This window comes from Aphelocoma coerulescens, chromosome 3 (assembly GCF_041296385.1).
Source record: "Aphelocoma coerulescens isolate FSJ_1873_10779 chromosome 3, UR_Acoe_1.0, whole genome shotgun sequence".
NCBI lineage: Eukaryota > Metazoa > Chordata > Aves > Passeriformes > Corvidae > Aphelocoma > Aphelocoma coerulescens.
The window spans coordinates 15,227,083-15,250,359 of record NC_091016.1 but is presented as its reverse complement, the minus strand read 5'-3'; the positions used below and the strand labels follow the sequence as shown (position 1 = coordinate 15,250,359).

The window sequence follows — 23,277 nt, the reverse complement described above, 5'->3', positions numbered from 1 at the left end:
CTTGAAGGCGATGGCCCCGCAGACCGCGGCCCCCCGGGGTAGCGCCGGCACCGGACGCACTCCACACACAGGGGGCCAGCGCTTCCCCACGCAGTCCGGGCACCCGGTGCAATCTTCCTGGAAAAAGCAAAGAACGATTGCATGAAAGTCAATTCAAAACAAGACCTGGAAGCAAGAAAAAGCGTCAAAGGTTATCACCGTTTCACGGGCCTGGGGAGGGTCTGAGCACTCCATGCAAGCATTAAGGCTCTCCCACGGCTGGGAAAAACCCCACCTTTCCCACGCGTAAGCCCACCCCTTCCTCAAGGGCCCGCAAAGCAGACCAGCTGGGGCACGCCTTCGGAACCTGCCCCCCTCTGCTGCCCCCCGTCCCTACGGACGGATGCTTTTGCCAGGCTGGCTCCCCCCGCCCCAGCCCGGGCCAGGCTGGGTGGCAGAAGCTGTCAGCAAGGCCGGGCGCTGGCTCCCCCTGCACAGCATCCGTGCCCTGTCCCGCCAAAAAGCAACTTGGCGGCCGGCGGAAAAATTAATATTCCCCGGTGCCGCCAAGCGGGGAAGCTCCGGCGCCTGGCCCGGCCGAGCCCTGCCACGCCTGGAACCACGAGCATCCCCCCATCCCTCCGCCGGCTGTGGACTCATCTTGATTCCGTCGGGGCGCAGAGCGTGTCCTCCAGGAAGGGGCCGCAACCAAAGCCAACCGGCTTTGCCCCGCCAGCGGCCAGCTCGAGGACGGTGTTGTCCGGCTCCAGGTCGTGCTCCAGAAGAACACCCCGGCGGTGCCTCGGCTTGCGGGGACATCACGATGCCATTGAGCTGCAGGGGGATGTTTCCCCTTTTCCAGTCCGTGGCAACTTCACCGCACTGCCACGACTTCTCCAATAGGATGGGGAGCACTGAGCCGCTTCCTCCACAAGGCGCCGAGGACCAGCAGAAGCATCTCCTCGGCTGCGCTCTCTCCTCCGTGCCACGGCCGCAGGGAAACGCTCTGCCGTTTTCTTCGAGCGCCCCGAGACGCGTGCAGCTGGTGCTTGCTGGGCTCCTGGATCCTACTGTGCAGAGGGATGGATCTCTGCTCTCTCCTGGGCCAGGTGACGGTCCTGCAGCCAAGAATGCTCAAACAGGTCTTCCAAGGACGGCCTGTGCGCGGGGTCCATGGATAAACACCACCGGATGAGGTGCTGGCACTCTGGGGAGAGAAACGGGAAAACGCTGCTCAGCGGGACAAGGCTCCTGCCCCTGCTCTCCCAGATTCCACGGCGCCCAGGCCACACTAGGAGCGCTCGGAAGCTGCACCCCAACCTTCCCGTCGATCCTCCCTTTCGGACGAGAGCAGCCCAGAGGCACACGTGCCACCTCCTCCAGCTAACCCCAGCAGATCAGCCTCCTCCCTAGCTGCAAGAGCAGGACGCCTGCGTGCCACCTGCCCTCTGCCAACCACGTCCTTCCCCCCGTCCCCCCGTGCCGTGAAGGCGCATCCCCACCTTGAGACACCCGGGGCGGGAAGAAGAGCTGGCCCCGGATGATGTCCTCATCCGTGTTGAAAGGAAGGTGCCCACAGACCAGCTCATAGAGCAGGATGCCCAGGGACCAGATGGTGGCTGGCTGGCCATGGTAGCAGCCAAAGAGGATCCACTCCGGCGGGCTGTACTCCGGCGTGCCTACGGGACACGGGCGCAGCTCATCAGGCCCTGATGAGTGCTGCTCCCTCCCAGCCAGCTCCCGTTCCACAACAGGCAGCCCTCGCCCCGCCGGAAAGCAACTTGGCTGCAGCCGGCTGCAGAAGGATTTCCCCTCGCTCCCTCCCTCTTCCCCCTCTGCCAGCAAAGGGGGGAATCTCTGCTGCCCGGCTGGGCCCCGCCTTCGGGCTCACCTGACATTCGGGTGTAGAAGGTGTCCTGGAGGACCGTGCCGCACCCGAAGTCGATGAGCTTTGCCTCGCCGGTGGCCAGGTCGACGAGGACGTTCTCGGCCTTGATGTCGCGGTGCAGGACGCCGCGGCTGGTGCAGTGCCGCACGGCCTCCAGCACCTGGCGGAACAGCCCCCGCGCCACGGGCTCCGTCAGGAACCCCCGCTCCTCCAGGAAGTACCAGAGGTCCTGACAGCGCTCTGGACGCTCCATGACCAGCGCGAAGCCGTCGGGCAGCTCGAACCAGTCCAGGAGCCGCACCACGCCGCGGAAGCCAGGGCGCGACACCATCCAGAGCAGCGCCAGCTCCAGGGGCACAAGGGCGCCGTTGTGCTGCGGGGGGGACCGCGATGCCGTCAGCGGGGCCGATGCTGCGCCGAGCCTTCGGCACCCCGGCCCGGCCCCACCGCCGCTCGCCATTGCCCGGCCCGGGACGCTCCGCGGCCCCCGCTCACTGCACGCTCGCTCCCCTCGCAGCGTCCCGGCTCCCACCCTCCCGGGCCTCGCCCTAGCCCCGCCCGCCACGCCCTGCCGGCTTTCACTCACCAGCCGCGCCCACTCCGGGATGCGATCGCGGGACACTCGCTTGATGGCCACCTGCAAGTCAAGGCGAGCGGCGGGCTGAGCTCGTCGCCCGTCGCCCGTCGCCCGCCGCCCGCCGCCCCCCTCCGACCCGGCCCCACTCTTACCGGGGCGCCGTCGGCGAGCCGGGTCCCGGAGTAAACGCTGCCGCAGCCGCCGCTCCCCAGCAGCGGGCCCTGCCGGTAGAGCTGCTCCAGGGGAGGCTTCTCCGCCCGTGCGGGCGGCACCGCGCTCTCGGCATTCTGCCCGGGGCCCCCGGGCGCTGCTGCTTCCCGAGCCGCCCCGGGGCCGGCGGCCAAGCTGACGAGCGGCGGAGTTCGGAGCGGGGAAGCTGCCGGCGATGCTGCGGACGACGCTGCCGGGGACGGGGCGGGAGCCGGGCGGCAGCGGGGCGGCTCCGGGCGGAAGCGCCGGAGGGGCCTCGTTCGGGGCCGGGGCCGGGCCAGGGCCCGCGCCAGGCGGAGCCAAAAGAGCGTGCTGCTCCGCCAGCACCAGAGCGAGCGGCACTTCCAGCGGCGCCGCTGCCAGTACGGAGAGAGCCCGGCGGAGGCGGCACCGCGGCGGGCCGGGCAGGGGCGGGCAGGGGGCGGCCCCGCCGAGGGGCGGCAGCGGGGCGGCTCCGGGCGGAGCCGCGGGAGGGGCCTCGGCCGGGGCCGGGCCAGGGCCCGCGCCAGGCGGAGCCAAAAGAGCGTGCTGCTCCGCCAGCACCAGAGCCGCTGCCAGGACGGAGAGAGCCCGGCGGAGGCGGCACCGCGGCGGGCACGGGGCGGCCCCGCAGAGGGGCGGCCCGCGGGACGCGGCATGAGCCGCGCTGGGAGAGGCGGAGACAGGGACGGGACGGGAGTGAGTGGAGTGTGAGAGGGAGAAGGGGACGGAGAGCGAGCGGAAATCCGAGTGGAAAACCGATCGAGAGAGGCGCTGCTGCTGCTGCTGCCGCTGCTGCTGCCGCTGCTGCTGCCGCTGCTGCTGCCGCTGCTGCTGCCGCTGAGCCGCCGGAGCGCGCGGCCGTTCCGTTCGTCCGTTCCCTGCGCGAGCCCACCGGAGGAGCCGGCGCGCGCCCCGCGGAAGGGAAGAAGCAAACAAAGAAATAAATGCCCGTGAAAGAAATAACCTAATAAATCAATACAGAAATAAAGAAAAGTGTGGGCTTGTAGCTTTCTTCTTCCTTGGGTGAGATGAAGCATTTCACCGGGAAGAGTTCCCTGTCCTGATGGTTGTGCGAGAGTGGACAGGAGTGGAGCCTTTAATTTTCAGGTAGAAAAGATAAATCGTGTCAGTAATGTCATCTCTTTTCATCCTCTGTTGAGACAGTTGCAGGCTGCCAAAAGACAGAGTCTGCAATGTGGAACTTGGTCCCAAGCTTCTTTTTCTGCCAGAGGATGAGGAGGGGAAGTATCCCAGAATCACGGAGTCACGGCATGGTTTGGCTTGGACGGGACCTGAAAGATCACGTCGTTGCAAGCCCCCCTGCTGTGGCTAGGGACCCCTGGCACTGGACCAAGGGCTTGTCTAGAGCTCCATCCAGCCTGGCCTTGAACACTGCCAGGGAGGGGGTAGCCACACCTTCTCCGGGCAACCTGTGCCACGAGAGTCATTTTTCTGAATACCTCATCTAAACCTACTCTCTTTCCGTTTGGATCCATTCTCCCTTGTCCTGTCCTTGCCTGCCCTTGTCCAAAGTCCCTCTCCAGCTTTCTTGTAGGTTGCCGTCAGGTCCTGGAAGGCCACGGTTCCGTCGAGCCTAAGCCTAAGTGTCTTTTGCCGGCTGAAGAAGCCCAGCTGTCTCAGCCTTTCCTTGCAGGAGAGGTGCTCCAGCGCTCGCTAAATCTCGGTGTCCCCCGTCCGCACGTGCTCCAGCCCGTCCGTGTCCTTGCCGTCCGTGCTGGGGAGCCCGGCAGAGCCGGATGCAGCGCTGCAGGTGCAGTGTCGCCGGCGTGGAGGAGACACGGCCCTGCCAGCGGCTCCGGGAGCCAGCAGTTGGCGACTGGCCGCCCGCTTGCCAGAGAGCCGGGGCCTTTGTGCCTCCCCTGCTCCCCGCGCCTTTCCCCGCCGCTCCCTCGCTCCCTCGCTCGCTCGGGGGAAATCCACCCTCTGCCGCCCCGCCCCGCTGCCCCGGGGGCTCCCCGGCGCCATCTTGAGGGCCCCAGGCCTCGGCCTCACCAGGCTCACCCGAAGGCCGTGGGGACACAAACACACGCACAGAAAGTGCCCTAGGGTTCCAAGGTCAAGCTTTTGCCTACGGCATCAGTTTGCTTTCAGACTGTGGACGAGATTATAAAATCACCAGGAGGAAAGAGCATGAAAAAGTTCTGCTTGGGCAGTACCTCAAGGCTTTGAGGGAGAGGGTTTGTGGTGCTTCCTCGCTCACAGGGAGCTGCAGGAAGTAAAACTAGAAATAAACTAGTAATAAACTAGTAAAAATAGTCATAACCCCGTATTAATTGGAAGGAAAACCTGAGGAATTGGCAGCTAGCCCCTCAGAAACATGAGGAGCAAAAGCCAGTCTTCTACCTGAGAGCTGCCTGGGCAGGGGCAATTCTTCCGATTGCATCAGCGTGGCCGTGGCTAGAAAGGGCAGCGAGGAGAGGAATTCAGCGTCTCCTGGCAGCCCCTGAAATCCCAGCTCTCACTTGCGTGCACTGGGGATTCTGCTTCAGACTCTGAACTTGCGCAGCCGCTCCTTGGGCGCTGTTTGCCCCCAGGCACAGCGGTGGGTGCTGCAGCAGCTGTCCCGCACACAGGGCTCTGGAGCCTCCCCGAGGCCGCCAAGGACTGGAGGAGGCCACGTGCCCGGGATCTGGTGCAGCACCGTGGGGCTGTGGGGGATGCTTTGGTCTCTTTGGGGCAGGGGGTGGGGAGCGCCCACTCCGGGATGCGATCGCGGGACACTCGCTTGATGGCCACCTGCAAGTGGGGAGAGAAACCGGAAACAACGCCCATATTTAATGTGACTCCTCCTGGGAAATCATAGAATCACAGAATGATTTATATTGGAAAGATCCTGAGAGATTTTCTACTTCCAAAGCCCTGGCTGTGGGCAGGGACATCTTCCACTAGACGAGGTTGCTCAGGGCTCAATCCAACCTGGCCTTGAATGCTTCCAGGCTTGGGGCATCCACAGCTTCTCTGGGTAACTTGTTCCCTGTACCTCAGCAGCCTCCCAGTAAAGAATTTCTTCCTAGAAACTTGCAAAAGAGAGTAGAACTATTTCTGTAAATACAACAGCAACAAAAGGAGGGCTGAGGAGAATCTCTGCCTTTTACTGGATGTGGGGGGAAACATAGAACAAAGCATGAAGAAAAGCCTGAAGTACTTAATGTACTCTTCCTTCCCTGGGTGAAGACTGTCAGGATGGGCGAGCCCAGGGAGTGGTGGAATTAAATGCAGTTGGTGGCTGGTCCCAAGTGGTGTTCCCCAGGGCTCAGCACTGGGGCCAGTCGTGTTTCATATCTTTATCAATGATCTGGAGGAGAGGATCAAGGGCATCTCAGCCAGTTTGCAGACGACGCCAAGCTGGGTGGGAGCGTTGATCTGCTGGAGGGTAGGAAGTCTCTACAGAGAGATCTGGCCAGGCTGGATCATGGGCTGAGGTCAGTTGTATGAGGTTCAACAAGGTGAAGTGTCCCGTCCTGCACTTGGGCCACAACAACCCCACGGAAGGCTACAGGCCGGGGGCAGAGTGGCTGGAAAGCTGCCCAGCAGAAAAGGAGCTGAGGGTGCTGCTTGGCAGTGGCTGAACGTGAGCCAGCGTGTGCCCAGGTGGCCAAGAAGGCCAATGGCATCCCGTCCTGGGATATGCTTTAGTGGTGGCCTTGGCAGTGTTAGCGGCCTCAGGTTATTGGGGGGACTCTGTGATCTTAAAGGTCTTTCCCAATGGAAACAGTTCTGTGATTCTAAACCTCCATTCCTTGTTTTGAAGGATGCAGTCCCAAACAGACCCACATTTGTGTTCTTAAGGAATTTAGCATCTACCTTTCCGTGCAAGTAAGAGGAATCAGGCTTTAAATGCTCTCGAAACACTTTTATTCCTTGATCTTAAGCTGTGTGTTTGAATTGAGGAGATTTTGTACAGAAAGGTTGGACCAGAAGATAAATGCAGGCAATTTAGCTTCAATGGCACTTGTTTCATCTGCTTTTCTGCTTCCTTTCCCCATGGGGGGCAGATTTGGGAGTATTTGTCTTGTGCTTTTGAGTTCTGGCCCAGACTTGCTCATGGATGTGCTGTAAAACCTTAGCTACCCCTTTCTACTGACAAAATCTTGCAGGCTGGTGGGAATTGCTAGAGACAAGGCTTATAAAGCAGTCCCCAGTATGATTAGCCCAGTGTCCCTGCTTAAATCCAGGCCTGCTTGTATTAAAAAGGAGCAAACTCTTCTAACCACCCCGCCTTTTATTTGTAGCTCTTGGGGCAAGTCCTGTGTGCCATTCCAACTCTTTCTTATCAAATGTGTGAAGTGATGTTGCTGCTGTAGCAGCAGCCTGAGTTCCGTGGGAACAACTCCAAAGCACTGTCCTGGGTGCCACTGCAGTGGGGCAAGGTCAGAGACTTGCCTCTGCTGCCATGGGCATCCTGCCATGGGGAGAGCAGCTGCTGGGGCTTCCCCCATTCTGCTGACAGCAGTCTGCCTCCAACATGTGGACTGTATGGCCATGATTTTGACAGAATGTGCAAAATGCATCATTTGAACATTTTTTATGTTGCTCTAACATGACCTGACTCGAGCAGTTTGGTAGGCAGGACGCCCTGTGGGCAGGGCCATGGCAGGGATGGGTGGCTGTCACTTGCACTGGCAGTGTTATTTTTCCATGCAGGCTCCTGATGCTGCGGGGCAACGCACCAGCAGCTGTGTGGGGCCCAGCGACCAGCAGCACACCGAGGAGACCCTCATCTGCACAGAGCCCATCGCCCCTTTGCTCCCCCCATGGCGGCACAAGACAATTCCGCCCCAGGTGAAGGGCTGCAGCAGACTGGAGACTCCTTCAGCCAGGACTCGTTGCAATCTCCTTCCTGCAGCTGTGCCCGGAGGATGTTGGCCTGCAGCGGCGGTGCCGATGGCCAGGAATGCTGCTCGGCTCAGGGAGGCGGAGTGGGTACAAAAGCTGCACTCAAAGCGCTGATCGCGAGACCCCAGAGCCGCTGGCAAGTGCAGCAGCTCTTCTTCATTCCGTGCAAGTGAGAGCCCAGCCTTAGAGCCTGTCCCGGGGGACAGGGAAACGCTCTGTGTATAGTTTTGAATGTTCAGGGACAGCCAAGATGAGAATTGTTTTGAGGCAGGTGATGTTAATGTTGGGTTTGGGTGTGTCTGCAGGAAAGAAAGCAGGAATGAACCCCTGCCACAAGGAAGGAGAACATTTGCATGGCCAATTTACACCCTACAGATACACGGATCATATCGGCCCGCTGAATACTGGGAGCATCTATTGCAGGGGGCAAAGCTTCCTTTAATAGATGGGAAAGATGAGATTTGAACAAATAATTTTGCTGATGCAGAAAAAGGGATGAGACCCACTGATCCCTTGCCTCAGGGTTAGTTCTGCCAAATCCTGGGCACGGCCCCTTTGGAATGATTCCTTAATTGCTGATATGCAGCTGGAATGCTGAATGCATCTGGGGAGAAGAATTGCTGAGTATGTAAGGTGGCATTTTTGCTGGATTAATTCTGGACTAGGAGTGTGTAGGTACAAAAATACTGTTAGCGAGGATTTTCTTGCTATTTTCTAAGTCTGTGAGAGACTTTTCTCTCTCACAGAAGAGGTAGCAGGGAATGTAAACACCCAAGACACCTGCAACCTTGAAAAGTCTTGTTTATGGTATAGTAGAAAAATATTTTGACAATGGATGTTTTAGGATTTTAGCCAATCACCCCCAAGGGGTGGCTGGTCCTTTGTCCAATTAGACTATGAAGAAAAAAGTCTATAAAAGACTTTGTAAAATAATTCAATGAATCAATCTTGCTGCACAATTCCTGCCTGCTGGATCTTCTCTCCTCCGCCTCCCTATGGCTGTGGGACACAGTGATATACCGTAGGAACCAGGCCTGCGGTAATAGGAGTGAGCTATCTCATTAAAGCTTATCTTTCTCTCTTTTACTATTGACTGTAATGTTCTACAGGGGGAAAAAAAATCCTGATTTCAGAAAGTTATTCTTTTTTTTTTACCGCTTGGCTGCCACATGATTTTATCATCGGTGGAGGACTGTAGAGAATGATTAGTTCTCTGAGTTTTAGGAGCTCTGTTGGAGAGCATTTCAGAATGACCTGCCCAGTGGTTTTTCCATTAGGAAGATTTTCAATTGTTAGGATTAGCCAAGATCAGAAATATTTTGAGGCAGGTCATGTTTATGTTGGGTTTGGGTGTCTCTGCAGGAAGGAAAGCAGGGAATAAACCCCTAGAAAAATGAAGTAGAGCAAAAGTGGATTGTTTGGATAGGCCAGTTTGTTCCCTACAGATATGGGCTGCTTGAATACTGGGGATATCTAATGGAGAGTGCAAAGCTTCTTCAACTTCTAACATGGGGTACCACTGTTCATGTGCCAGCCCTTCGTTTGTTGTGAACAGAAAAAATCAAATCCAAAAAGTGCAAAACCCAGCCCAGATCTGAGTGGGAGTTACAAAAATAAATGCCTTGAGAAGTAGCTTTGGAAAGTGCCTTTCCTCCTAGACAGTGTCAAACCCACAGGCCTAGCCTGCTGGGGCTTAGGGCTGGCTGCCCTTGGGAAGGGAAGGGGATGGTGTTGGGATGGGGGTTTTGCGGCCATGGAAACGAGAGAACCACGGGCGAGCGTGTCACAAAGGGGCAGCCCCGCGCTGAGGTTGTGAAGGTCGCGGGTGTCACAGGCACAGCGGCAGGAGACGCGTCCGGCTCTGCCTCTCTGCGCCGACTGCTGGCGATTGGAGTCCCCCGACCTTGTTCTAAGGCTGGGTACCAAGCTCCCGTCGCTGTCTACGCCGAGAGCGTTCCCAAATTCAAACCCAGATACTTCTGCGAGGCAGAAGCACGGGTTCGAACATGGACTTCACTGGAAAAGGAAAGACCGCTGAAGAAAAAGGTGAGGATAGAATGGAGATGAAAGGCCTCGGCCAAATGGAAAAAAATCCCAGCAGATTTCAGGGAAGACTGGTCGATGGTGGTCAGTGCGGGCTCTGTGTCAGAGTAGGTGGCTGACAGGTACAGATGATCCTGCAAGGATGCCCAAGGCATCACAACATTCTGTCCTTGGTTTACTCTGCTTTCTCCTTTTTCTCAGTAGCCAAATCACTCATACTGCCAGTAAGGACAGGGACTGTGGCCACAGCAGACCACAAAGTGGACATGGTCATAAGATGCAAGGCCTGTTTCTATCTTAGCCATCAATGTCAGGTCTCACTAAAAATAAATTTCCCCTTCTTCGTCTGCTGGCTGATCAGCTCAAACCCTGAGGATGTTATAACGGTGCTATTAAAACACCAGCAAGGCCTGCCTGCTTGCTGAGAGGTCTTGCTGGTTTGCAGGAACAGCAGTCAGGACTGTGTGGGTCTGTACTTGGTATGCACAGAAGCCCAGTCTCAAGAAGGAATGGGTTTTTTCCCCTCTTATCATTGCAGCCTTCCACCTTGCCCTTCAGGCTTGCCAGGTCCATACTGTTAAGAACAATCACAGTGATGCTAGTTTCATGAAAGATAAAAACAAAGCAAACTTCTCAATACTTAAAAAATCCTTGGATGACTTACCCATTCAATGAGTAGATAGCAGAGGCTGGAGTTCGACTAACTCACTTCTTCCCTTGTACCTGATCTACAGCTTCTTCTGGAGACAAAACCTCAAGGAAGAAGTGGATGGAGACCATGCCTAAGGAGGGCCCTGTGTGGCCTCCCCACCCTGGTGCCCTCCCGCCTCTGCCTGGCTGCAAGGATGCTGTGCAGACCCCCAGGCTTGGCAGTGCAGGTCTCCGCTCGCAGCCTGCTCAGGGGGCCTTGGCCCAGGAGCCCCGGCAGGGGCAGCTGAGCAGCGCTGCCCCCGGGGTCACTGCCAGGGAGGACACGGTGAAGGCTGAGCATGGCTCAGCCTCACAAAGAGGTAAGGCGGGAGCTGGGCCGCTCTCTGGCGGGAGGAAGGCTCTTGTGCCAGCCTAGAGAGCCTGGGCACATTGCCAGGGAACAGTTCTGCCCTGCATGTGCCCCCTGCAATGAGCTGTGCAGCTCCCAGTGCCCCGTGTAGCTGTAGGGCTGCTCAGCTGTGGGGCCGGGAGAGGAGCAGGAGGGTGCGTGTGCAGCTGAGCCATTCCTGGAAAGCACAGGGCTCTGGGCTCCCTGCTGTCCCAGGGCAGCCCGGAGGCCAGGCTGTTCCTGTGCTGGCTCTCTGGAAGTGGGTCAGGGTGTCTCCCTGGTCTGCCTCAAGTGGCTGCTGGCAGGAGCGTGTTTCCCTGTGCAGCTCTTTAGAAGTTTCCAGGTGGTCTGTCCCATTAAATACGTAGCTTCAGATGCTTTAGGTTTGCATTGCGGCCTCTCTTATATTTTGTGTCTCCACTTTGCAGGCATGACTGGTACAGTCTTATCAAGAAGTTTTCCTTGGACATTTCCTATGTTCCCTAACCGTCAAAGCCCTTGCCTCCTGTCCAGAAGAGCTCTCTTTCCTCAAGCTCAGGAAGAGGGTTCTGCCTGTCTGAAGAATGTTTGAAGATTTGGATTTTTACATTAGGCTTTGTAGTTACAGATGTACATATGTTCTGACATGTAGATGTAGGTTTGAATAAATGTGTTGTAATTTTATATTTTAAAATTTGAAAATAGATTTTCAACTGTATATCTTTTATTTTGAGGGGTTTTTTTTCAGTTTTAAATAAAATAATTTTTAAAAAAAACAAGCCGAGAATGTGAGACCTGCTGGCCTAGAGGTTGTCAGAGTGCAGCTGACTCAACAAGCCATTGTCTCACGGTATTCTTTCCTCACAGGGCCTCTCCTCTTCCTCTTTTGCCATGTTTTCTTCATGTCATTTGTGCTGCTGTTTGTTAGTTAGCATTCCAATGGGGCCACCTATTACCATGTTTGGGGGACAATGGACCCAGAAGATCCTGTGTAGTCTACAGTTTTCTGCCTCAATGTATTCTGTGCTCACAAAAGGCCTGAGCAAAGCAACAAAGAGAATGTGCCCAAATCCCAAAGCTTTGCTCCTTTGCAATCTCAGACAGATCTGGCTCAGAGGTGTCTTCAATCACAATTCCATAGGTAAGAAGAGGACGTGTATTTCACTGGCAAAAGAGGCACTGCTTTGGAAAAGGCATCTGTATGTATATTTACCCAGGACAGCAGTCCAACAGCGTTGTTTGCGACTTGTTTGCAGAAGGATGAGCGAACTGTGAGGTTATTGAACAGGTGACAAGGGTTCCTCAAATCTGTACTGCAGCCTGGGTGCCATTCAGCCCAGAGTTATGGGATAATGGCGTAGTACGTCCCACACACATTCTGCCTCCAAGAAAAGCTTGGCTTGGCTTAATCGAGTGAAATAAATAGAAGAGCAATGAAATGGACATTTAAACTCGGCACTTTAGAGTGATTCTCCTGCTTTCCAATGTCAGCCCTGTAGCTCATGCTCCCAAGGCTTGTTATGAACGAGTGTCTGAGATTGCTTAAAAATTCACTGTCAAGGTTATCAGTAAAACCAGATTGAATATGTCCTAGGTTACAGTGTAAGATGCAACCAACAGTATGTATTCTATTGTCACCTTCACAAGCTGTTAAAAGAGATGGGGCTGTGTTTGTTATCTCCTACCATGACTCATCCTTGCTAAATCCCTCTGGAGGCTATCTCTGTTTAATGGGCAAGCAATGACCCACTGCATGACTCATAGAATTACATCAGCCCCTTGGGAGATGCTCCACCCAGGGGGAGGAGCCAAGCATTCCCACCTGGATATAATCAGGTAGGATTGAAGCACAAGCAGCTCTTCCCTCCTGGGTTCCCAGAGGATAAGAGTTACTACTGGACCTTCAGCCGAAGACCAGACCCTTCAACAGGATCACTGCTTCAATAGGACCACTTCATCTGGGCTGCTACCACCACCCTGATTAACAGGGTGTCAGGTTGTATCCTGACTCTGTCAGTGTTCTTGTACTATTGCAATTATTTTCATTTTCCTAGTAAATTACAGTTCTGTCTTGTGATTTCTCACTGGTTTGCTTTCAAACTAGTGCAGAATATGAAGTAACAGCTCAACAAAATTTGTTGGCAACATTCACACTATTACTTACTAGTCCTTTAAGGCACAACAAGGGAAAAAAGCAACACACAAAATGCAGTCAATCAAACCAGACATGAACTGAGAACTCTGTGTGTGTGTGTGTTGTGTGTGTGTGTATGTTTAGACGGGTTTTGACAAAGGGAGAGAAAGGACAAGGATGAAAAGGAATGTGGCCTAAAAGCTTAACAGCACTCAAGCTTAACAGTAGTTAAACTGGAGCCGTGAGGAGTGGGGGGATTGGCCCAGGATCCATTGTTGATCGACGATCCTGTGAGTACAGGAAACTTGAGCTCGCTGGCTCTGAGAGGCCCCACTGGAGGTTGCCAGTGGCAGCTGCTGTGGTCCAGGAGAGCTTCGAGGGCTTCCTTTTGGGCCGCTGTTGATGGGCCACAAGACAGTGGGCTTCAGTCATAAAATGCTTCCTCATGGCCGCACTTTGGGTCAGCAGCCTGTCTTTGGAAGTGCGAGAAGAAGGATGTTATGGCATTCAGGCAAGAAAAGTAGTTTCCAAGACTGTTCATAGAAAACCCCAGGATCTGGTTAGACAGCACAAGTTCCTGGGAGCACTCAGTGTTTTGGGCAAGCTCAAGAGGAGCTTAGTCCAGGGGCTGTTCATCAAGGCTGAGGCCTAACAAGCATTTCTGAGATCACAGTGTGGCCTGATAAGGCCAGGGAAGATTCACCACCCCAGTGTGAAGCATGAAGTTTTGATGTAAAAAGCCATGGCCCAGTGGAACCCCGGGGCAGTTTCCTCAGGCCTGCGGGAGAATCCTACTGCAGATCCTTGTGCCACTGATTCCATCTCTCCCCACTTTTCTCAGTTCTTAGTGGCAAGGTCACTTAGGTTAGACACACAGCTCACAAGAAGTGCTCCTGTGTTTCTCTATACAATGAATTAAAGTGAGACTACACATCCCAAATCTGCGTTTTCTTTCTGGCAATCTGACTGATTGCAGGAATTTCTGGAGCAGGAAGCTTGCTTCCTCAAATATTTACTGTGCATGGTAATGAGCACAGAGAAAAGATTTAATGTTAAAAGCTTTGCCCAGGCAATGCTCCTTTGACAAGTTCTCTCCTTAGCTCTCCTTGGGAAGATCTGAAAGGTTCAATGACCCCAGCAAAAGCTCCTGCAATGGCTGCCTGCCAGCAGAGCAGGGCTGTCAGCTGTGAACCAAGTGTTGCCACAGGCAGCAGCTTAGCCAGGGCAGCAAATCAGGAGCTAGGAAGGAGCTGATCTGAAGGCCAAACCTCCTTAGCTCCTTCCAAGAGCACTGCAACAATTCCTCATTCCAAGGAGGTGCAGTGCTGGACACCAGAGCTCTGTGTGAGGACTGGACACAAGTTTGCTCCCACGGAGTGCCGTGATGGTTTCTGCAGGAGCTGTGGGCTCCTGTGCCTGCCGGACACCATGAGGAGAGAAGGAGCCGAGTACACTGACACACCTTTGCCTTGAGCATAGCCCGGCCTTGACCAAACACACTGAAAGGTTCCCCCTTGGCCCATGTCTCGAAACGCCAGGTCAGCTGTTTGATGACTCCAGTTGGTTTGGTGTAAAAAAATTTCCCTCAGAAATACTAGTGTCTTGGGGTGACTTTATGATGTGTATTCCTTATCGCTGCCCTATGCCCAGAAATTAATTTTTGTGCCTTTTTATGCCTTTAAACTGAGCCTGAGAAGGGGAAGGAAAAACTGAGCAAAACTTTTTCAAAGCAGTTTGCAGCTTGTTCAAGGTCACACAGAGATAGCGACTTTTTTTCCAGCTGTGGCAGGGGAGGGAGGAGGCACCCGGCTCGCGGCTGCCCGGTCAGTTTTTGGCCAGTTGTTCAGTTTCTTTTTCTCCAGAGTGAGACTGAGAGTTGAACATTTTTTCCTGCCCTGGCATTTCAGATTTTCTCTCTTTTCTACTGGACTGCTTCAATATCAGTGCACGTCGAGAGGACTTTCCATCGAGCACAGAGGGCCTGGCCCTGGGCCAAGTCCCAGCTCCGAGGAGACCAAAGGGAGAGCTCTTAACACTTTCCCAGGTTTTTTCTCCACAGCGAGAGATTTTTATTATTTAGCATTATTTTCCTTTTCCCGTGTGTTTGTTAAAGAAATAGTTTTTATCTCTTTCCCTTTCCTTTGAGGAAAATTTATTTTTTCCTGAAGCTGGTGGGGGAGGGGTGGTGACCTGCCTTCTCTCAGGGGATATATTTCAAAATTTGGCCAAACCGGTACAACTAGGTTTGTCTTCCTCCGTGCCTTCCTCTCAGCAGCCTTGGGGTTGTTCCTATGTGAAGCCATCTGTCTCAGTTTGAGAAAACTTAGGGCAGTCTGGAATAAGTTGTCTCCTCTAAACTGTTCCAACAATCCCTTTCCAGCAATAGGAAATGAATACTAATAGATGAAAGTGGAAAAAACCCAACACTTTATTAACAAACAGAATGCCCACAAGGCAAGGAAAAATAAGTAAGTAACTTGTAGATATCAAACTGTCAGACCTCACCGTCCTCCCACTGGAACAAAGACCCAAAATGCCAGAGGAAAACCCGCCCATGACACGCGTTACAAGATGGCGCCGGCTTCTCTCTCGGGAAAAACAGGAGCTATCACGGAGTAGTTCTAGCAGCAGATGAAAGCTCGGTGGCTCGCCCAGCGTCGACTTCCCCCCCACGGCAGAGCTCCGCAGAACGGTCATGGCAGGTGAAGTGGCTGGGCTGGTGCCCCTCGGTGTCTTTTCTCCCCAGCGTGGCTCAGCTCACAGACTCTTGGGCTGGGAGCGGGGCCACTCCACTTCTGCAGGCACGATGTCCCCGGTCTTGGACAAACAGTTTTCTCCTAGGAGAGCCCTGCATACTGTTCCACACATCTTTCATAAAGGCCCAAACCAACTCCAGACACTGTACCTACAGCAGGTTTCCATAAAGGACTGCAGAAGTCCAGGACAGCTGCAAGTGAGTGTTGGAAGGGTTTTATCCTGGTCCTGACAACAGAAATCTTAATAATCTGAAGGAATTTCATTCAGATGTAGTATAGGATCGGAGTTTTTTCTATGGATATGTTTCACGATGACTAACAAGCCGGTACAAGGCTGCCATGTGAAAGCATGAGCATGTCCTCCAAAGTGACCAGATTAATTGTCCATTTTATTATTCTTCTGGTTTTTTCCCCTCTAATAAGCCAAGGCAAGCTTTTCCTGGAGACAGAACATGTGTGGGATGAACTGTGGTCCCTCGCAGGGTCACAGGGCTGGCAGTGACAAAGCAGGCAATCTGCTTCATTGGGAACCACTACAGAGCTACATCCCAGTGTGGGTTTCAGTAGCAGGGTATTATTAAGAGCTCCTTTCCTGCATGAGATACAAAAAGAAGGTCCCTGATGATCATCTTGCAGCCATGCAGTAAAGAAGTGATCCTGCTGCCCTAATTAAGCTTTGGCTGTGGCAATTACACTCTTCCCACTCACCTTTTCACACAGACACTTCAGGTTTTGCCCCACACTCCTGCAATACTGGCAGTCGCTGTTTCCTATTGACTGTTCTTCCCCAGAGAGTGACAGTATAGCTGCAGCTTGGAAACAAAATGCCCTGAGATCTGGGTATCTTGAAGGAGCATGAAATGCTAATTAAATGTTAATCTTGGTAGCTACCCAGATCTGCACTTACCAGTATTCTGAGGCACCAGCAGGAGGATCATGCGTCATTCCCGTTTGTTGGTGTTCCTGTTTCTGATGTGCAAGAGCAATGACTTAGCGGAGAGACAAAAATGCCCCTATTCAAACAGTGGGTGTGCAAGTAGACATGAAGTTTCACTGTCTTTTCTAGGATATTTTAGAAAGATCTAAGAGAATATTGCAGGAGGGAGCAGGTGCCTAATTTTGTCTCCAGAGGAATCCCCAAAGGACACATCACTCTGCTGGTGATGGCAGGAAACCCCATAAGCTCACAGACTAGTTTTCCCTGACACATACCAGCCTTCCCAGGCTTTACTAGGCTGGGATTTAAACCATAGCAAAGCAAACACACGCAGCCAAGTGACACAGAGTTTTTCCTCCAGAAATTGGAAGGAAAACCTGAGGAATTGGCAGCTAGCCCCTCAGAAACATGAGGAGCAAAAGCCAGTCTTCTACCTGAGAGCTGCCTGGGCAGGGGCAATTCTTCCGATTGCATCAGCGTGGCCGTGGCTAGAAAGGGCAGCGAGGAGAGGAATTCAGCGTCTCCTGGCAGCCCCTGAAATCCCAGCTCTCACTTGCGTGCACCGGGGATTCTGCTTCAGACTCTGAACTTGCGCAGCCGCTCCTTGGGCGCTGTTTGCCCCCAGGCACAGCGGTGGGTGCTGCAGCAGCTGTCCCGCACACAGGGCTCTGGAGCCTCCCCGAGGCCGCCAAGGACTGGAGGAGGCCACGTGCCCGGGATCTGGTGCAGCACCGTGGGGCTGTGGGGGATGCTTTGGTCTCTTTGGGGCGGGGGGTGGGGAGCAGGGCAAATGGAATCAAGATGAGACAGGGATCAACCAGCGCCACGCCAGGCAGCGTTTTTTCCTACCGGGGCTCCTCTGAGTTTAGCGAGCTAATGAGGCCTGTGGAGCAAACGAGACCCGGAAGCGAGGAGGGAAGGGCTGGCTGGGAAGGAGTCAGATAAAGCCCTTGCAGGCATTTCTCTTTCTCAGGGGCTCCTGGGGAGACAAAGGAGACAAGAAGGATGTCCCATCTCGTGACACTTCCTTTTTTCCTTCAGGAGCTGTACCGCAGTCACTGCATACGAGAGTTTCCATCGTGATCCCTTTGATGCCAGGGAGCACAAAGAACTTGGAACCTTGCCGGAGTCCAGCCCTGCCTGCCTATCTTGGAGCAGAGGGGAAAGATGAAGAAGTATTTGGGCGGGGCTTGAGCCGAAATGGCATTTTGCCGCTTCTGATTTCCTCCCAGCTTTTGCAGCGGGGCGACCACTGCGTCCCTGCAAACCGCTCCCCTTTCCAAAGCACACGCGGGCCTGGCTGGCAGCTCCGGCCTCTCGAAGGGGCTGCTGCCGTTGGCAACAGGAGCTGTTGTTGAAATTTTCGCGTTGCTTAACCCCCCCTGCCAAAGGCCACCGAGTGGCTGAGGAAGGACACAAAAAGATTACCCTGGAGGAAGGGGACCAAAAGCTTGGAAAAGGATGAAAGAAAGGCTCTGATGACAACGACAAGAACAAGATTTATTTTTGACAGCAAATTAACACCCGCCGCCCTCCAGCCCTCCCAGATTCGCAGGCCGAGCGGTGCTGCTTCCGTGCCTGAGGTGCTGGCACCCTGGGGAGAGAAACCAGAAAGCCGCGGTCAGCCGGACAGGGCTCCTTTCCCCCCTGTCCCAGCACGGCCTGTGCCCGGGCCAGGCTGCTGGCGGTGCCAATTCTCCGTTTCTAGAGGAGAGCAGCATGGCAGGCCACGTTCCACCTCCTCCACTTAAACACGGCAGAGCAGTCTCCTCAGCAGCTGCAAGAGCGGGATGCTCGTGTGCCCGCTGCCGTCTGCCGGAAGCCCTTCTGCCACCCGTTGCTGTGAAGCCGGGTACCCACCTCTGGAGACCTGCTGCCAGGAGAGGAGCCGATCCCGCACGAGGTCCTCGTCCGTCTTGAAGGCGATGGCCCCGCAGACCGCGGCCCCCCGGGGTAGCGCCGGCACCGGACGCACTCCACACACAGGGGGCCAGCGCTTCCCCACGCAGTCCGGGCACCCGGTGCAATCTTCCTGGAAAAAGCAAAGAACGATTGCATGAAAGTCAATTCAAAACAAGACCTGGAAGCAAGAAAAAGCGTCAAAGGTTATCACCGTTTCACGGGCCTGGGGAGGGTCTGAGCACTCCATGCAAGCATTAAGGCTCTCCCACGGCTGGGGAAAAATCCCACCTTTCCCACGCGTAAGCCCACCCCTTCCTCAAGGGCCCGCAAAGCAGACCAGCAGGGACACGCCTTCGGAACCCGCCCCCCTCTGCTGCCCCCCGTCCCTACGGACGGATGCTTTTGCCAGGCTGGCTCCCCCCGCCCCAGCCCGGGCCAGGCTGGGTGGCAGAAGCTGTCAGCAAGGCCGGGCGCTGGCTCCCCCTGCACAGCATCCGTGCCCTGTCCCGCCAAAAAGCAACTTGGCGGCCGGCGGAAAAATTAATATTCCCCGGCGCTGCCAAGCGGGGAAGCTCCGGCGCCTGGCCCAGCCGAGCCCTGCCACGCCTGGAACCACGAGCATCCCCCCACCCCTCCGCCGGCTGTGGACTCATCTTGATTCCGTCGGGGCGCAGAGCGTGTCCTCCAGGAAGGCGCCGCAACCAAAGCCAACCGGCTTTGCCCCGCCAGCGGCCAGCTCGAGGACGGTGTTGTCCGGCTCCAGGTCGTGCTCCAGAAGAACACCCCGGCGGTGCCTCGGCTTGCGGGGACATCACGATGCCATTGAGCTGCAGGGGGATGTTTCCCCTTTTCCAGTCCGTGGCAACTTCACCGCACTGCCATGACTTCTCCAATAGGATGGGGAGCACTGAGCTGCTTCCTCCACAAGGCGCCGAGGACCAGCGGAAGCATCTCCTCGGCTGCGCTCTCTCCTCCGTGCCACGGCCGCAGGGAAACGCTCTGCCGTTTTCTTCGAGCGCCCCGAGACGCGTGCAGCTGGTGCTTGCTGGGCTCCTGGATCCTACTGTGCAGAGGGATGGATCTCTGCTCTCTCCTGGGCCAGGTGACGGTCCTGCAGCCAAGAATGCTCAAACAGGTCTTCCAAGGACGGCCTGTGCGCGGGGTCCATGGATAAACACCACCGGATGAGGTGCTGGCACTCTGGGGAGAGAAACGGGAAAACGCTGCTCAGCGGGACAAGGCTCCTGCCCCTGCTCTCCCAGATTCCACGGCGCCCAGGCCACACTAGGAGCGCTCGGAAGCTGCACCCCAACCTTCCCGTCGATCCTCCCTTTCGGACGAGAGCAGCCCAGAGGCACACGTGCCACCTCCTCCAGCTAACCCCAGCAGATCAGCCTCCTCCCTAGCTGCAAGAGCAGGACGCCTGCGTGCCACCTGCCCTCTGCCAACCACGTCCTTCCCCCCCTCCCCCCGTGCCGTGAAGGCGCATCCCCACCTTGAGACACCCGGGGCGGGAAGAAGAGCTGGCCCCGGATGATGTCCTCATCCGTGTTGAAAGGAAGGTGCCCACAGACCAGCTCATAGAGCAGGATGCCCAGGGACCAGATGGTGGCTGGCTGGCCATGGTAGCAGCCAAAGAGGATCCACTCCGGCGGGCTGTACTCCGGCGTGCCTACGGGACACGGGCGCAGCTCATCAGGCCCTGATGAGTGCCGCTCCCTCCCAGCCAGCTCCCGTTCCACAAGAGGCAGCCCTCGCCCCGCCGGAAAGCAACTTGGCTGCAGCCGGCTGCAGAAGGATTTCCCCTCGCTCCCTCCCTCTTCCCCCTCTGCCAGCAAAGGGGGGAATCTCTGCTGCCCGGCTGGGCCCCGCCTTCGGGCTCACCTGACATTCGGGTGTAGAAGGTGTCCTGGAGGACCGTGCCGCACCCGAAGTCGATGAGCTTTGCCTCGCCGGTGGCCAGGTCGACGAGGACGTTCTCGGCCTTGATGTCGCGGTGCAGGACGCCGCGGCTGGTGCAGTGCCGCACGGCCTCCAGCACCTGGCGGAACAGCCCCCGCGCCACGGGCTCCGTCAGGAAGCCCCGCTCCTCCAGGAAGTACCAGAGGTCCTGACAGCGCTCCGGACGCTCCATGACCAGCGCGAAGCCGTCGGGCAGCTCGAACCAGTCCAGGAGCCGCACCACGCCGCGGAAGCCAGGGCGCGACACCATCCAGAGCAGCGCCAGCTCCAGGGGCACAAGGGCGCCGTTGTGCTGCGGGGGGGACCGCGATGCCGTCAGCGGGGCCGATGCTGCGCCGAGCCTTCGGCACCCCGGCCCGGCCCCACCGCCGCTCGCCATTGCCCGGCCCGGGACGCTCCGCGGCCCCCGCTCACTGCACGCTCGCTCCCCTCGCAGCGTCCCGGCTCCCACCCTCCCGGGCCTCGCCCTAGCCCCGCCCGCCACGCCCCGCCGGCTTTCACTCACCAGCCGCGCCCACTCCGGGATGCGATCGCGGGACACTCGCTTGATGGCCACCTGCAAGTCAAGGCGAGCGGCGGGCTGAGCTCGTCGCCCGTCGCCCGCCGCCCGCCGCCCGCCGCCCCCCTCCGACCCGGCCCCACTCTTACCGGGGCGCCGTCGGCGAGCCGGGTCCCGGAGTAAACGCTGCCGCAGCCGCCGCTCCCCAGCAGCGGGCCCTGCCGGTAGAGCTGCTCCAGGGGAGGCTTCTCCGCCCGTGCGGGCGGCACCGCGCTCTCGGCATTCTGCCCGGGGCCCCCGGGCGCTGCTGCTTCCCGAGCCGCCCCGGGGCCGGCGGCCGAGCTGACGAGCGGCGGAGTTCGGAGCGGGGAAGCTGCCGGCGATGCTGCGGACGACGCTGCCGGGGACGGGGCGGGAGCCGGGCGGCAGCGGGGCGGCTCCGGGCGGAAGCGCCGGAGGGGCCTCGTTCGGGGCCGGGGCCGGGCCAGGGCCCGCGCCAGGCGGAGCCAAAAGAGCGTGCTGCTCCGCCAGCACCAGAGCGAGCGGCACTTCCAGCGGCGCCGCTGCCAGTACGGAGAGAGCCCGGCGGAGGCGGCACCGCGGCGGGCCGGGCAGGGGCGGGCAGGGGGCGGCCCCGCCGAGGGGCGGCAGCGGGGCGGCTCCGGGCGGAGCCGCGGGAGGGGCCTCGGCCGGGGCCGGGCCAGGGCCCGCGCCAGGCGGAGCCAAAAGAGCGTGCTGCTCCGCCAGCACCAGAGCCGCTGCCAGGACGGAGAGAGCCCGGCGGAGGCGGCACCGCGGCGGGCACGGGGCGGCCCCGCAGAGGGGCGGCCCGCGGGACGCGGCATGAGCCGCGCTGGGAGAGGCGGAGACAGGGACGGGACGGGACGGGACGGGACGGGAGTGAGTGGAGTGTGAGAGGGAGAAGGGGACGGAGAGCGAGCGGAAATCCGAGTGGAAAACCGATCGAGAGAGGCGCTGCTGCTGCTGCTGCCGCTGCTGCTGCCGCTGCTGCTGCCGCTGCTGCTGCCGCTGCTGCTGCCGCTGAGCCGCCGGAGCGCGCGGCCGTTCCGTTCGTCCGTTCCCTGCGCGAGCCCACCGGAGGAGCCGGCGCGCGCCCCGCGGAAGGGAAGAAGCAAACAAAGAAATAAATGCCCGTGAAAGAAATAACCTAATAAATCAATACAGAAATAAAGAAAAGTGTGGGCTTGTAGCTTTCTTCTTCCTTGGGTGAGATGAAGCATTTCACCGGGAAGAGTTCCCTGTCCTGATGGTTGTGCGAGAGTGGACAGGAGTGGAGCCTTTAATTTTCAGGTAGAAAAGATAAATCGTGTCAGTAATGTCATCTCTTTTCATCCTCTGTTGAGACAGTTGCAGGCTGCCAAAAGACAGAGTCTGCAATGTGGAACTTGGTCCCAAGCTTCTTTTTCTGCCAGAGGATGAGGAGGGGAAGTATCCCAGAATCACGGAGTCACGGCATGGTTTGGCTTGGACGGGACCTGAAAGATCACGTCGTTGCAAGCCCCCCTGCTGTGGCTAGGGACCCCTGGCACTGGACCAAGGGCTTGTCTAGAGCTCCATCCAGCCTGGCCTTGAACACTGCCAGGGAGGGGGTAGCCACACCTTCTCCGGGCAACCTGTGCCACGAGAGTCATTTTTCTGAATACCTCATCTAAACCTACTCTCTTTCCGTTTGGATCCATTCTCCCTTGTCCTGTCCTTGCCTGCCCTTGTCCAAAGTCCCTCTCCAGCTTTCTTGTAGGTTGCCGTCAGGTCCTGGAAGGCCACGGTTCTGTCGAGCCTAAGCCTAAGTGTCTTTTGCCGGCTGAAGAAGCCCAGCTGTCTCAGCCTTTCCTTGCAGGAGAGGTGCTCCAGCGCTCGCTAAATCTCGGTGTCCCCCGTCCGCACGTGCTCCAGCCCGTCCGTGTCCTTGCCGTCCGTGCTGGGGAGCCCGGCAGAGCCGGATGCAGCGCTGCAGGTGCAGTGTCACCGGCGTGGAGGAGACACGGCCCTGCCAGCGGCTCCGGGAGCCAGCAGTTGGCGACTGGCCGCCCGCTTGCCAGAGAGCCGGGGCCTTTGTGCCTCCCCTGCTCCCCGCGCCTTTCCCCGCCGCTCCCTCGCTCGCTCGCTCGGGGGAAATCCACCCTCTGCCGCCCCGCCCCGCTGCCCCGGGGGCTCCCCGGCGCCATCTTGAGGGCCCCAGGCCTCGGCCTCACCAGGCTCACCCGAAGGCCGTGGGGACACAAACACACGCACAGAAAGTGCCCTAGGGTTCCAAGGTCAAGCTTTTGCCTACGGCATCAGTTTGCTTTCAGACTGTGGACGAGATTATAAAATCACCAGGAGGAAAGAGCATGAAAAAGTTCTGCTTGGGCAGTACCTCAAGGCTTTGAGGGAGAGGGTTTGTGGTGCTTCCTCGCTCACAGGGAGCCGCAGGGAGTAAAACTAGAAATAGACTAGTAATAAACTAGTAAAAATAGTCATAACCCCGTATTAATTGGAAGGAAAACCTGAGGAATTGGCAGCTAGCCCCTCA

General features: G+C 57.1%; 2 protein-coding genes across 2 annotated transcripts; both read right to left on the bottom strand.

Annotated features, from left to right (window-relative positions):
- Positions 1-336: 336 nt before the first annotated feature.
- LOC138106998 (serine/threonine-protein kinase pim-1-like) lies at positions 337-3,091 on the bottom strand (the record flags this gene model as incomplete). Its single annotated transcript, XM_069008329.1, has 5 exons — positions 337-1,186; positions 1,482-1,658; positions 1,871-2,240; positions 2,454-2,504; positions 2,597-3,091. Coding segments are annotated over 5 exons (1,233 nt in total), but the record flags the coding sequence as incomplete, so codon positions are not given.
- A 16,068-nt stretch (positions 3,092-19,159) lies between these two features.
- LOC138106997 (serine/threonine-protein kinase pim-1-like) lies at positions 19,160-21,388 on the bottom strand (the record flags this gene model as incomplete). Its single annotated transcript, XM_069008328.1, has 5 exons — positions 19,160-19,483; positions 19,779-19,955; positions 20,168-20,537; positions 20,751-20,801; positions 20,894-21,388. Coding segments are annotated over 5 exons (1,233 nt in total), but the record flags the coding sequence as incomplete, so codon positions are not given.
- Between the last annotated feature and the right edge of the window lie 1,889 nt (positions 21,389-23,277).